Source organism: Seriola lalandi, unplaced genomic scaffold (assembly GCF_002814215.2).
Source record: "Seriola lalandi dorsalis isolate HSWRI2012SDOR001 ecotype SW California unplaced genomic scaffold, Sedor1 jcf7180002053686, whole genome shotgun sequence".
NCBI lineage: Eukaryota > Metazoa > Chordata > Actinopteri > Carangiformes > Carangidae > Seriola > Seriola lalandi.
In genome coordinates this window covers 135,155-150,462 of record NW_019524239.1, presented here as the reverse complement: position 1 = coordinate 150,462, position 15,308 = coordinate 135,155, and the positions used below count along the sequence as shown (strand labels likewise).

At 40.1% G+C, this 15,308-nt stretch overlaps 1 protein-coding gene across 2 annotated transcripts in view; it reads left to right on the top strand.

The window, feature by feature from the left end:
* rabgap1 (RAB GTPase activating protein 1) overlaps positions 1-15,030 on the top strand; it is a 72,033-nt gene extending 57,003 nt beyond the window's left edge. For both annotated transcript variants that reach the window (XM_023401515.2, XM_023401514.2), the window contains 6 exons: positions 1,064-1,174; positions 1,949-2,053; positions 3,272-3,355; positions 7,570-7,641; positions 10,304-10,504; positions 11,736-15,030. In XM_023401515.2, coding sequence (XP_023257283.1) covers positions 1,064-1,174; positions 1,949-2,053; positions 3,272-3,355; positions 7,570-7,641; positions 10,304-10,504; positions 11,736-11,858 — 696 coding nt within the window. In that variant the 3' untranslated portion in view covers positions 11,859-15,030. The remainder of the gene's footprint in view (positions 1-1,063; positions 1,175-1,948; positions 2,054-3,271; positions 3,356-7,569; positions 7,642-10,303; positions 10,505-11,735) is intronic.
* Positions 15,031-15,308: the final 278 nt, after the last annotated feature.

Below are 15,308 nucleotides of genomic sequence, written 5' to 3'. Positions count from 1 at the left end.
GTCAATGTTAAAACAACCGCCATATTCACAGTAGATCTAATTTATTTACTGTAGACCTTGACAGTCCTTGTTCTAGAAAGACAAACTACACGGCACTGAAAAAGCCATTAATTGTACATGGCCATACATCATCTCAAGGGTAAGAGGCTGGTTGTATACAGAACAAGATCATCAGTTACAGTGACTTGGCGTTCTTCTGGGTTTGCGCTTAAAAATGCTTCCGACAAGCAAACGCCATTTGTTTTGTATTTTTCAGTTTTTATATACTCTTTAAATCACAACATAATTGATTTAGTCAGCCTATCACTAACTAGTTTGACCCCCCCCCCCACACACACACACACACACACACACACACACACACACATATATTTTGATATGTGCTGCACAATATCAGGCTTATTATCCCAGAGCCACAGGTTCAACACTGTAGATAAGCAGGAAGATTTCTGTGAAAACCATCTGTTCTGAAATGAGAATGTGTGAATTATGTCAGACAGATGTGATCCTAAGCTAGAAAAATGTAGCACTGTTTTTTTAATAGTGCTTGGAAGTAGGAACAACTCCAGATTTCATAATTTCTGTACTTCTTCTTCTTAACTCTTCTGCTTGTCATCTCTGGGAAAATATTATGTATACATGTGTGTCAGTTTTTTTATACAACTACCTGTCGCTGTTAATTATGTACAAACCAGTTGTGCTCAGTTAAACATTACAGACAACTGTCACTGTGTAATTATGCTCTGACCTGATCACAGTTAACTTTTACACCCGCACAATCTCATTCTGAACAGTGTTGCATTACTTTAGAAACTACTGAGCCAGGAAGCGATGCTTACACATTAATTCGCAACACTTCATGATTAACTCCTTCTCCCTGCTCTGCTATCTCTTCACTGTCCTTCCTCTTTCATGCCCTTTCACTTCTCCCTGTTAATATGCTCTTCTCTTTTGCTGTCCCATTGTTTATTCTTTGTCTTTATCTGCCTCTCTCTTTTATTTTAATCTGTCTCTCCTGCCTTTTCTCCTTCTCTCTCCGTGTCTCCCCCCTCCCTGTATCTAGCGGGAGAACCGCCGTTTGCAAGAGGCTAACATGCGTTTGGAGCAGGAGAATGACGACCTGGCACATGAACTAGTCAGCAGCAAGATAGCTCTGCGCAAAGACCTCGACAACGTAAGCCAAAGAGAGAGAATACATTTGTGTGATTTTTGTGAGTGTGCATGTTAAGAAAATGTGACTTGTCTCTGCTGTAAGGACAGTTCATTTGGCAACATATTGTGCAAGAACTGAAACCACATTAGGGAGAGTGAAAACATAGTGTGTTTGTGCAACAGAAACACACACGCGGCAAAACCATTATTTCGACTGAGCCTTAATGTACACTAGGGCTTAGCAATATGCTAAATAAAAAACATACTGCGATTATTTTGACAGGTGATGCGATGCCCCATGATTTTAATGGGACTAGTGATTTTTGCATTTCATATTCACTGCAAAAAATATAAAAATGATGATTATGTGATTTTTGCTGAAGCCTGCACCAAACAAGCATGTTCCCTTGCGCCTGCAGAATATGATATTTAGGCCAGGACAGACTCTGTAGCAGCACAAGGCTTCATTTATAGTGGTATGTTGTGACACATTTTACCTTTATCAAAAAATTGCAGCTCCTCCGATTTGTATATTGCATTTGGCCATATTGCGATTTTCGATAATATTTTGATTAATTTTTCATCCCGGATTTACACAGTCTCAAAATGGCATTAGTGAATGTGTGTGTGTGTGTTTGTGAGGGAGAGAACATATGTTTGTGTGGGACATAGTTTGACTTACCTTGACAAAAGAGGCGGTAGAGAGAAAACTAAGGAGAAAGTGAGGCGAGTCTAACTTTCAGTGACTTTCAACATTGGTTTATATTGTCTGTGCGTGTGTGTCTGTGCATTTCAGGCGGAGGAAAAAGCAGACGCGCTGAATAAAGAGTTGCTGCTGACCAAACAGAAACTGGTGGACTCTGAGGACGAGAAGAGACGACTGGAGGAAGAGTCTGCACAGGTTAGAGCCAACGGCGGGGCACTGTTGTCTAGCCAAACTGAGCCTGTGTGGAAGAAAACCTCTTCCTGAGCCCAGCTGATGTCTAAAATTTGTGTTTTACTTTAAACCTCAGGAGTGGCACACAGCGTTACAGATAGTAGGAAAGTGTCAGCACTATTGCAAGACACATTCCTAGGTGTCTCTGTCCATGAGATGGAACTGTCTATATCATGGATATAAACAGAAAGAGTCCATTATCTGCAGGATTTCATTCCAACCAAACATTGCAACACCTGATTTTACTGGTAAGCTGTCTTTCTGCAGATAGTCATTAATCAGCATATTCCGCTGCTGTGTTGTTTAGTGGGAGTAAAAATATACAGACTCATGGCAAGTGCTTACTTGTCTGTTGATTGATTATGCTGTTCTTTAAAAACAAGGCTGTAGTGTATATTGTATTTGTCTGAGGGAGCAGTAGTGATCATGCTGTGACTGGAGCCCCACATGAAGTAAACCAGAGGTCAGAAATTCAACTATAAAGACCAAATCTTAACAAAACAGCCATGTGAAGCTGACCTAGTCCAGTAAAACCTTCAGCCATAAGAGTCGCTTCAGACATGAAGTCAAGCACAAACATCTGTTCACCTAGGTATTTGTGCATGTCTATTTGTGTCTGTCTGTCAGTTTCATATTCTCTCTGTTTTGTCTCTCCACCACTTTTTCTTTTAATCCGTCCATGTTATTTTCCCTTTGTCTATACGGTTAAAAAGCTTGATTAATACATTCGTCTCTGTCAGTGTAGTATTGGTCAGGTTGGTTTCAGGTCTTACTTTATCATTGTGTGATTTCTATAAAGACGCATACTCTCCACAGTAAAACCTTCGAAGTCAGAAGATGTCAGTTCTTCTTAGACGTTAATCTTCTTGAGTTCAGTGAAGAACCCCTTCGAAACAGAGGACAAACCTGCTGCCCTCTGTTCCCATGTGTGTTCAGTGCTGTCCGCCAAGTGCCTCCTGTCTTCTTCAGTGTGTAGGTAGCTGTGAGTGATGTATGTGCCTGCATGGAGGTTGTGTGGAGGGCATGACTTTGCCCCCAGCTTCACATCTGCCAATACCTTCCTTCGTCTTCTTTACATTTCATGGCAGTCACACGGTCTCTGGGGCCTCTGACTCTGCTCTTGTCCTTAGTCTCTGCCCTGCAATATCCTAATACTATCTCTGTGTGTGTTTGTTTCAACAGCTGAAGGAGATGTGCAGAAGGGAGCTTGATAAGTCTGAATCAGAGATTAAGAAGAACGGCTCCATTATTGGAGAATATAAGCAGGTATGTATTTACCTGGAGGTTGTGCTTTAGAATTTATTGGTTCAGAAATCACTTAAAGTAAGAAGTTTCCTTACGTACATACATCGGCCTTGCACTTTATATCGTATTACTGAAGTGCCTCTTTCGTGGCAAGTACATTTTAGAGAAGTAAAACTTGAACTGTGGCAGACCCACCCCACTTTCCTTTTTGGATTTGTGATTTTCACATCAAAACCAACATCATAACCCTTTCTACAATCTGCTTAACCTCCCCCTCCCACCAGCCCAAGCCATACTTAAAATGGACATAATAAAATGAAACTGAACTCTAATGAAATGAACAGATAAATTATTCAACGTTTCAAACTACACACAGATCTATTATGGAGCTAAAATGAAATATAGTAAGGGGCCAGGCCATGAAGAGCCTTAAAGGTAATCAATTAAATCTTAAAATTGATCTTAAAACCTACCGGCAGCCAGTTTTAAGAGAGAGAAATAGGCATAGATGGGTCACCCCTCTTAGTCATGTGCAGCTGCTGAAGTTTTCCAGCCACAAGAAGTTAACTGGACACAAATGATTTCAAGAGTTATCGAATTTATTATAATCTGTGGCACAGATTGAATTCTATGAGGATCTTTAAAATCTAAAGTAGATGAACAGAAGGCTGCTCGTTGATGTGGAAGAAGCACAGAACAGAAGAGCTTTGCTAATTAAAGATGCAAGTGCATATAAAACAGGGTAAAACAGTACTAGTAGCTTAGTAATTGGTGATCAGATATGAATGTCCAGTAATTCTGCGGGCCCACGTTTGAATCAATGTTAGAAATGTAAAGATGTAGTGATATAATTCTTATGTTTTCCAAGACTGAATGAACATTCAGAGAACTCTCCACACAGCAGCGAGTTATAGTCTCAAGGTTTGTTACTTAATAAGTTCATTTATATCTCAAAGCACAACATAAATAGAAAAAAGGTTTTTTTTTTCTCTTTTTTTTTTTTGTCAAAGCCACTTTGTTGTCATTGAACATGTCTTGTACTGATCCTTTCATATTTTAACAAGGTCAAACATTTATTATCAATAAGATACATCACAGATCTCACAGTGACGACACACATTCTTCATCAAATTTATGCATTTAGTATATTTCTGTGACTGTGGTGTATAGTTTTGTTTATTTTGTGTGTTGCTTTTTATTCGCTTTTGGTGCATTTTATGTGGCTCATCCTGAACTCTGAAGTCTTGAGCACCTCTCCTCCACTTATTTTTCCTTATTTGCCTTGTGTTTTCATATCTAAAGCTCTGATCAAGCCATTACTGTGGCAAGACTTGGCATAAATATTTAAGGATAGTATAAGAGCAATCTGTTTTCATTCATTCATCTAGTTTGTGAAGCAGAAATATCTAATTTTACGACCTGTCCCTAAGCTGAACCCAGAGCCTTTGAAGCCTGACTTTGTGAGCATATTTTGAGTTCCTGTCTCTGAATTCCTCTTACGGTGATTTTCGTCCTTTCAGATCTCATCCTGTCACTTAATGCTTAAATATAAACCCATCCAGATCAAGTACTATCACCATCAGCACTCAGACATTATGCAACAATCCAGCTCCTATTGCTCCCTGTGCGGGCAGACAGAAATAGCAAGAGGACTAATTTAGAAACAGACCTTAACTTCACCTGAGTCTAAAAATATTGGTGGCAGGTTGGAATTGACAGCAGATTTGAAAACTGGTGACAAGAGCCTTCATTGAGAGAGAGGGTTTGATGGTTGTGTGCGTTTGTGTGTGTGTATTTTGGCTGAAAGCAGCCTTCAGACTGCTAGCATGCAGCTGGGAGCTGAGCAGCGCTAAGTGTGAAAATGGGGCTTCTTCAAAAATAATTCTTTTTGTGACAGGGAGGAAGGGGGTGATGGATGAAGAGAGGCAGGAAATGAACAGAAGTCTGTGCAGGAGGGAGCAGAGGGAGGACAGTAGCTTTCAATCCCATGGGATTGACAAGTTGAGGAATGCCCCAAAATAGCCTGCATTGTTTTCCAACCCAGATAACTGAAATTATTCTTCAAATAGCATTTTCCTATTTCAGTGGCTGTGAATGCCAAGTTTCTTTTTGTGGGATTGGAGCCAAAAAAAGCTTTGTGTGCTAATTGCCCCTCCAGCCCACACGGACACAGAAACGTCTGTTAATGGTGAAAATAAAAACAGTGTTGAGTGTGCGCATTATAATCCCTGTTGTAAGAACAGAGCCTGTGTAGATACACTCAGGCCGGCCGGGCACTTTCAAAGTAACAGCAACATGCAACAGATCGGTGCTTTTGTCTCTAAGGTGCTGATAGCACTATATTTATTTTATACACTCTCAGAATATTTTGATCAAGGACACCAAAATATTCTCAACAAGTGACTGAGTTCAGCATTGGATCCTAATCGTCTGCTTCTGCTTAATATATGATGTTATAGATCCGATTAATAATTAAAATTGCATGTGCCTACAATGTGCCCATTGTGAGCATATGCACTGTATAAATACATTTTTGACTAAGAAAACAAATTTTGCCCCAGGTAGTAAAGTTACAGCTGGACTGGATGAATTATTGAGTGGAAATGTTTAAAACAAATAAGACTGGGATTGTTTATGGAAAAAATTGAATAAGAAAAACATGGAAAGAAAGAAATGGCCCATGGGTCTTAATCCTGAAGTATCAGAGAAGAGCACAAAATGAGTTTATTATGAATGTGTCATAATAGTGTCAAAAATGAAGGTGAGTAAAATGCCTGCTGGAGACAGAATGGTCCCTGCACAGTAGGGCTTAGCAGTTCAAGTAAAAGCTTCATAAAGTAAAAAGATGCACTGCATAATGTGCTACAGAAAAAGGAAGGGAGAGTAAAAGAGCTGGGGGAGAGCTGCAACATCAAGAAGTCTGTAGTGATGAAGGAAAGGGAGAGAGTAATGGCAGTTGAGAGCGAGTGAAGGAGAAGATTACAGGAGAAAAAGCATAAAAGACATGTGGGAGGAGAACGATGGAAATCTGCTTGGCTGAAGATGCACAGATAGATGTATAGATTGATCTCTAAGGGAGGAGGATGAAGAGACATACAGTATATGCTGCAAAGAGCAGGAACAGATAGAGAGAGATAGTCTACAGAGAGGTGGGATGACCTGATGTACCCATTAGGATGACTCATGTCACATTGATCTCTGTTCATCTCCAAGCTAGAGCTGCGGTGTGTGTGTGTGTGTGTGTGTGTGTGTGTGTGTGTGTGTGTGTGTGTGTGTGTGTGTGTGTGTGTGTTTGTTAGTGTGTTTGCGGCTGTGCCTTACAGGAGGAAAAGAGGAGGGAAAAAAAAGAATAGATATATGCAAGGACGCACATTCATACTCTTGCATACTCATGCATGTGCATCCTGTGAGCTCTGCTGGAAAAACAGGACCTTTTGACATCGCTAATGGACTTAGAGTTAAGAGGATGAAATCTCCTCCACAAAGACTGATTTACCTAGAGCCACAAACAGAGTTGGCAATGGGAAACACCAGATAGTGCGTAGTGTTATGTTCAGTCAGGATAGCCAGGAATCATAACAGACTGTAAAAAAAACAGCTTAAGATCTTTCTCACTGGAACAGCACACTACACTCTTTGTCTCTAAAATCTGTTCCTAATTGCATTGGAATGGATTTGGTCTAAATGAATATGGCATTACAGATTTCTATCACTTTGTCCCATTATATTCTGTATTTATCACATAGATTGACTGATGTATTATTGTAAAGTGGGAAGTACACTGACTCATATACTGTAGTTTTACAATTTGCTATTTTGAGGTACTTACTCTTCACTTGAATATTTGCATTTTATGTTATTCTATCACATAAACTCAATTCATCTGACTGGTTTCCTTCATAGTTACTTTGCAAATTAAGAGTTTACATAAACACATGTGGTCGTCTTATTAAATGATACATTGATCTGTGTTAATGAAAAGATGAATCTTGATAATTATTTCTGGCTTTTTTTTGTACTTAGAATATTTAGTTACATATTTCGTTCATTTGTTTATTTTTAGTAAACCAACAGTGCAGCAGGCTAGATGTAATGGCTGCAGTGACTACTGAGGTTGTTACATTGATTGAGAGATACAATGGAGTTTAGGTGAATGGTTAATAGAGCTGACAGCAGTGTTAAAGCACGTACCTGAACCAATCCATTGTTTTCAACTGTGTCTCGGGTTCCTATAGATCTGCTCCCAGCTGAGCGAACGACTGGAGAAACAACAGACAGCCAACCGAGAAGAGCTGGAGAAAATCCGGGTGAGTTTTACACACACACACACACACACACACACACACACACACACACACACACACACTTCGAAACACTGCTGTGTGCCCTTAAAACATGCTGTACCAGAGCTATAAGTGGAGTATAATTACAGAGCTCTGTTGTGATTGACAAATATATGAATGTATATGTGTGTGTCTCTTTTGCATGGTTTTTAATTTAACAATTAATGATATAACTACAGAAACAGTGCCACATTATCACACTAGCTATTGATAATATTCATGTTAGACTTTATAGTAGATGATGTAATGTAGCAGTGCTGACCCTTTATAAACAATCATCCTGAGGTCTGTCGTTGGTGAATAATCACAGATCTCCCACTCTTCACAGAGGTTCCGTTGAATTTCTCACTCTTTTTCACACATAATTATCCATAAAATACAATAGAACTGCTCAACAAAGATATTTTCTGACCATTATTTACATAACTTGTATTTTATGCATTAGACATTGACTCTTCAATCCATGGCAGAGTTTTAGAAAGCGTGTTCCCTACCTTTCTTAGCCAATATCAGACTGTCAAAATCCAGCTGTTACCTCCATGTGAGAACATATGAGGCTGAAATGCACAGAAAAACTTTGATCTCTTGCCCCGAGTCTGCAGGTACAGTATGCTGAGTACTCTGTTGCCATCTCGTTGTCATGACTGGCAGTGAAATCAAAGCTTTTTCGGGGGAAGAACGAGGAGGTAGCCCAAGGAGCCAGCGAAAGGCATCTCACTTCCAGCACTTGCACACTTGGCTCAAGGACTGTTTATGTAGACTGTAACTGGGAGAAAGGCCATTTTGGCTGGCAGCCCTGTCAGGGCTGGCCAAAGACTCACAAAAGGACAGACAAAAGGTTTATTACACCAAGGACAAGTCCTGTAAAGGATGTACCAGGGCTTCTCTGTGCATGTGTGTTTATGTGTGTGCGTGTGTGTGTGTGTGTGTGTGTGTGTGTGTGTGTGTTTGTTTGTGTTGTGCTTTTTTTCTTTCATTACTCACCAATAATGATGCAGCAAAGGCAATAAAACTGTCACTGACTGCAATTAGAATTGATACAGGGACACAGTGATGTGCAGTGTTTAATAAACAATATAACTTTAACTTACAACAATGTTAATTTGAAATGTTCAAATAATATACTGACATACTTATTCACTAAAACTCTATTTAATGTGACGACAGAAACAATTTTAGCTCAGGCGCTCTGCTGCTTCATTAATACTCCGATCCACTTCTGCAGCGATGAGCCGTCTGTAAAAACATTATGTATAATTACTACTCAGCTTTGAACTCACTTGACAGTTTAATCCAAATGAAATGTAATATTGTCATGAAATATTCATTTTAAGGGAATACCTCAACCAAACGTAGTCAACTGTTGTTGCTAAGGCACACAACCTTGACTGTAAAGTACTGTAGACAGTGTAACTTGTTAGTTCAACTCAGGGACTCGTACGTATATCTGCAGAATAATGGTCTGTAAGGATTCAGCTAAACTGAACCCAGGTGATTCAGCCCTAACAGCACTGCCATTATGAAGTTTAGTAGCCTTGAGCCAAACTTTAGAAGAGCAAGCGAAGCGAGAACGCTGCTATCCTTCCCACACGTGTAACTGTGCTTCAGTTGCATTAAGTCGGATTAATATGAGGAGTATTTTTTCACCTTTAAACACCTCGTTTATCTTAGAACGTCTGGCAAAACGAGCTTCCACCTCTCACCGCCAGATAAGTACTTAGGTGAAAAACACCAGTACTTTTGTAGCAGCGTATTCAGTATGGCTCTGTTAACAGTGACTTTCTGTTGCTGCTTGAACAAATGCTCTGTACCCAATAATAGCCCATCGCATACATGGGCACCCAAAAAGAGCACTTCCACCAAAAGGGCTGCGTGGAGCGCAGCCCTGACCCAATAGAAGAGGGAAAGCATAGCTGGCTTGTATGGCCGCTACACTAATGAGGAGCCATGCTTCAGTAACTAAACGGAGCACTGTCTCGTCTCACGATGTAAAAGTATTTCTACTGCAAGAATACAGAAGGGCCGCATTGCAGAATGAAATGTCTACAGATATTTCCATTTAATTAGGACATTTGTGTTTTTGGTTAGACACCAAACGTTGGTAAGTCTCAAGATAATGCTCAATGCAAAAATAGCGTTAATCCAAAGAAATCTAGGCGTCCTCACACCTATCTCACACAATCACTCAGATCTTTTTTAGAGCTTTGAAATTTGATTTCTTTTCCTAGTCTTTGTTGGTTATTTTATTTTAGTCTCACTTGTATGTCTCCTTTATTTCTATGTCAAACAGTCAAAATTTCCTCCTAACCCACTAGATAAAAGTCAGTCAGTTTTTTTTAATAGCATCAGTGCTATAGGCTACATCTTTGTTTAACCTGATATCTTTCTTTGTGCCTTTATCTTGGGTCTTTCTTTCTTTTTGCCTTTACTCTCCACATTCATCCTCTGTTTTGTTGTGTTGTGTAATCTCCTCCATCTTAAAGGGGAACGCTATGAGAAGCTGATTGTTTCAACAAAAAAAGGAGCTTGTAAGGTCAGGGACTGGTGTAAAGATGTAATTTATAGCCTTATTTTTTCCTCTAACCTTTACTATTTTTGTCCCTGTTTTTTTCATAACCTTCTCTAGTCTAAAGTGGAAGGCTGCGAGAAGTGCAGCAGTCTTTTCAACAAAGAGGGTCGCGTGCGGGCCGCCGTGACCACGGCGCCTGCCGGAGGGACCGAGGAGACCGATGAGGAGAAGGAGGGTTTGAAGAACCAGCTGAGAGAGATGGAGCTGGAACTAGCCCAGACCAAACTGCAGCTTGTGGAGGCTGAGTGCAAAATCCAGGTACACTAACACACAGTTCTGGTCCAAATCAAAACTACAAGACATGAAATCAGAGAGTTAGATTGACATACATGGATGTAGCTATAGACACAGTAAAAAGTCTTATAAATATAATACTAGGGGTTTCCCTGTCACACTGTTCTAACTTCCAGTCTAAATACCAGAGGAGCTTGTGAGTCTTGTTCTGTGTAGTTGTACCATAATGATATAACTTGAATCACACTAGCTCTGCTCCCATCAGGACTTGCAACCTCCTCCAGCCGGCATAGAAACCAATTATCAAACAGACCTTGACTCGCAGTGAGTCTGCTATTCTGGCCTTTGTTGCAGTCACACATTCAACACTGCTTCGACAGCCTTTAAGAGGGTACCAAAGACAATTTCATGGGGAGGATAAAGGCGGCTTTGAAATGGGACAGGAGGTCTGAAATGTGAATTGACACTTGATAATTTCCAGTTAGTCCAGTCATTAAGCTTGGGGAAAATACATCCATTTCTTAATATCGAGGCTACCTGATTTTTTGTAACATAGTGTGTCACCTGCACAGCATTTAAAAAGGGAGGTCAGCGATATTTCTGCTCTTAGGACTTTATCAACCCTTGAAGAGCACCACACGAAAGAAGTGACACAGCAGAAAATTTGCTATTAACAAGATATGGTTAAAGAAATTAGGAACATTGTTGAGGAGCTTGACTTAATATAATAATGGAGTGATGACAGTGCTGTGATCAGTGTCTGAAGCGGCATTAAGGTCTAACAGAATTAGAACAGATCAGTCTTGTTAAAGTGTGGAGCTTTGAAGCACAGTTGAAATATTGAATAAGTTGCTGTCATTTAACGGTCAGTTTGGAAATAATTGGAGTTTTAATGTGTGAGACAGAGAGGCTGAAGCGTGGTGCATCTGAGGAAAAACTTTGTCAGACTAGAGGAGCGTGAACTATTTATGATAAAAAGTTTTTGACCGACAGCAACAAGCAGCTCTGTAAGGAGTTTATTGGGAATGATGTCAAAGAAGAAAGATGAGGATTTCATATGATTAATGATGCCTTTTAAGAGTGGGAAGGGAATTGAGTTCAAAGCTGCTGGCAGAGTTGTAAAAATAGATAGTAAAATGCTTCAAAAGCACACAGAGGCCCATCCTCTTCAAACACTGTCATTTTTCCTCAGACTTCTTTCGTCTCCTGTCGTTCTGACTGCCATTTTTAGCTCCTCTCTTTCTTCTTCAATCAGGACCTGGAGCACCACCTGGGTCTGGCCCTCAACGAGGTGCAGGCCGCAAAGAAGACCTGGTTCAACCGAACGCTCAGCTCCATCAAAACCGTCACCGGGACCCAGGGCAAGGAGACCACCTAACCTGATAACCCCCATCCACCCAGTTTTACCCAGATCATGTCTGGAGCTCAGTGCAACTCACCACGCTGAAACCTCTGGACCCCTAAACTTAACCCACTGGGCCATAACTTTAACTCGAACATTGACCGTTAAAACCCAGGATGACCATTACTACAGACTGTGTTACTTATCAAAAATGTCCTTGTGTCTCCCCATTCCCAAGTCTACTGATCTAATCACCCCCACCCGTTTCTTCCCCTCCTCACCCCAAATGACTACAGCCAACCGTGCTGATGAGAAGGGGTTGAAAAACATAAGATGAAGTACAATGGTACCATTTTCCCTAGAGAAACAATGTGCTTCCACCGGTCACAGAGAGAAAAGCGTAAAAAAAAAAAAAAAGAAAGAAAAAAAAAAGAGAAATGCTTCAATTATTTCTGTCTTTGTACTGCTGATATTAAAGACCGGCAGAAGGAAGGTAGGACATCTGGACTGTACCTGTCCTGATGGGATAGAGAAGAAAACACTCCGTCCTTCCTTACTCTTCTGCGTGCTCCCCTCTAAACTACTGGCACAAACCAACCAGTCCCTGTAAAATGTTTGTTTTAGGTACGAGAGCTGATATACGCCTTTTCAAACTCAGCTTTTTTAATTTACGTTGAACAATACCTTTCTTTTTCTTTGTATGTACATGAATGTGCTTATGTAAAGAGGATACGTGTGTGTGTGTGTGTGTGCGCGCGCGCGCATGTTTTTCGTTTTGTGTTGACTGTGAGGTGTATGTGTTCATGTGTGTGAGACTGGATAAAATGTGTTTGAATGCATAAGTAATTGACTGAAATAACTTTAAGCTGTGTGTAAAAGAGAAAGAGAAACGGACTGTGTGGAAGTCCAAGGGAAAGAAAAAGCACTAAGGTAATGAATGTGTGCATGCATGTAAGGGAAAACAGTTTTTCCTGGTTGTCTAGTTTCCTGAAATGTCCAAATGTGTATATGAATGATGCTAAAGAGAAGTTTGCTGACGAAGCCTTGATCTGAAGGTCGATAAAGGTGATGCTAGTAGATATGAATATGTCATTTACAGTAAAAACAGAATCTTAAAAGCTGCTCTAACTATGAACAGCAGCATAACTTTCCTCACATCAAATTTCAGACATAAAACATGCCTGAGGTTTGTTTGGTTTGGATCTCCCAGCACAAAGAAACTTCAAAAGCTCCAAACCATGAAAACCTCTGCATGTATTATACAGTGTGTGTGTGTGTGTGTGTTAGAACATTATCACGAACCGTAAACAGAAGTGTAAAGTCAGAATGGAAAACACACATACACACACACACACAAACAGAAAGTTGCAATTCCTGCTGTATTTGAACACATGCTTGAAACCCACCTCCCTCTTTCTGTGCACCAGCTGCTCTGTGACCTTTGACCTCGACTGGCAGTGTCATGTTTGATATATTGTTGAGCAGGGTGGCAGGCTGTGCTGTGTTTACTGTAGTTTTTACAGTTCACTCAGAACGCAGGGGAATCTCTTTTACCACTACACACACAAGCACTGAATTACAATTTCCACACACACTTTATATTTATAGAGGCAGGTACAGAACAAACACTCAGTGGCCACGTCATTAGGAACACCTGACGTGGTCAAGACATTTGGTTACTTCTTGTGAAAATATTAGGAAGACATGGTCTGAAAGATGCAAGACCAGGCTGGTTGGGCAGCAGAACCTGTGGTTAGAGGAAAATAAAGAGAGGGAGGTCAGAAAAGATGTTCAAAACTAAGAGGAAGGCCACAAGGACACAGATAAGTGCAGCACAGTGTACCAGCAGAGTTTATAGGGGCATCTCACAATGTATGATTCTTGGCTTGAATTTTGTTTCTGCTGCCGACATCTATTGTAAAAAGAACGATGAGGCAATGTGGGCCTGGTGATCGCCAAAAGCAGGTGATTGATGATTATAAACCTCTTGAATCCTGTGTTGAATCAAAGGTACAACCTTGTGGTGTAATAGTGGGGAGAGTGTTTTCTCGGCTTACGTTAGCGTCCGTTAATGTCACTGGAATACCGCAGCGTACAACAGCATTGTTACTGTCCAAGTGCATCTCTACATGGCCACGTGACAAAGCTGCTCATCAGGCACATGACAGAAACTTGTGCTTATTCCAGTTGCATGCACCCGACTCAGTAGAGCACCTTGGGAATGAGGTTCGGCTCGCAAAAATCTGCAGAATTGAGCGACTATCGAACCAGCTCTGAGCAAAATCCCCGTGAAACATTTCAAACACGGTCATGCCTCAAAGAATTCAACTTGTTCATGAGGGAGAAAAAAAAACAGATTTTACCCAGAACTGAGAAAGTTTAAATATTAAAGTGGCCACTGAGTGTGTATATTCACATACTATTGTAAATGTAAAGGCAGGACAGACACAAATAAAAATACTTGTCAACTGCAAAACATGTAACTCTGCACCTAAAGCATGGATCAATACCATAGGAGTTACACCATCAGTTGCAGGACTTCAGAGCAATGTCTTCAGAGGTCAAAGTGTGGGCAAACTGGCAAGCACTTCAAATTAGGACAGAGGGAACAGAGGGGGGTTTAAAATAGTTTGTGTGTGTGTGTTTTCATATATAAATGAATAGGAAGGAGGCTCAACAATATTCAAATTTCTGTTCGTAGTTCAATATTCATATTAGAGTGGGGGAAAAAAAGCCGTATTTCTTTTGCCAGCCTAAAATTAACCGTTACTGTAAATTGCATCTAAGTTGAAGGTGAAATCTGATTGGCTGGAATCTACTTGTGATGTCAGAGGAAAAGTCTGAGTGAGATGGAAAGAAACAAAGGGCCATTCCTCTAAAGGCACTGGGTTGTATATAACAAACATTAAAAAAAAATGAATATAGAGTTTTTGTTTATGATTTTCTACTCTGTAACTATAACTAATGTTGCCTACTTGTACCTACCTACCTGCTGCCGTGCTACAGTTTAAAACCACAACTACGTTTTATGTTTTTAATGTTTATTTTGCTCCAAGCTTCTCAGTCAGACTGCTGTTTGGTTAATTAAATGCCAAAACGTAGCTTTATCATCCAACAACAGAAACGTTATCAATGTGTGGAAATTGTAATAGTGTAGGATGCATTGTGTATACTTCATGAATTTCAATATAAAGATATCGACACAAAAGTATCTGTGTTTCTTTCTGCTGCCTCAACAAACAAGTCATTTATTAAGAACAACTGTCAAACGTTAAGATGTCAACATCTGTCATTCTTTGTTTCATATTATTTCTCCTATGTTATCATCATTTTGGACAAAATAAGGTGTCTGAAGATGTCATCTTAGAAATTAATAATGAAAAAGAAGTAGCAACCCTGATTGTTTCAATACAGTCCTGATAGAATACTTGTTTTGACACAAAATACTTTTTGTCATTTGACAAAAGAAGCCACAGTTTTCAAACA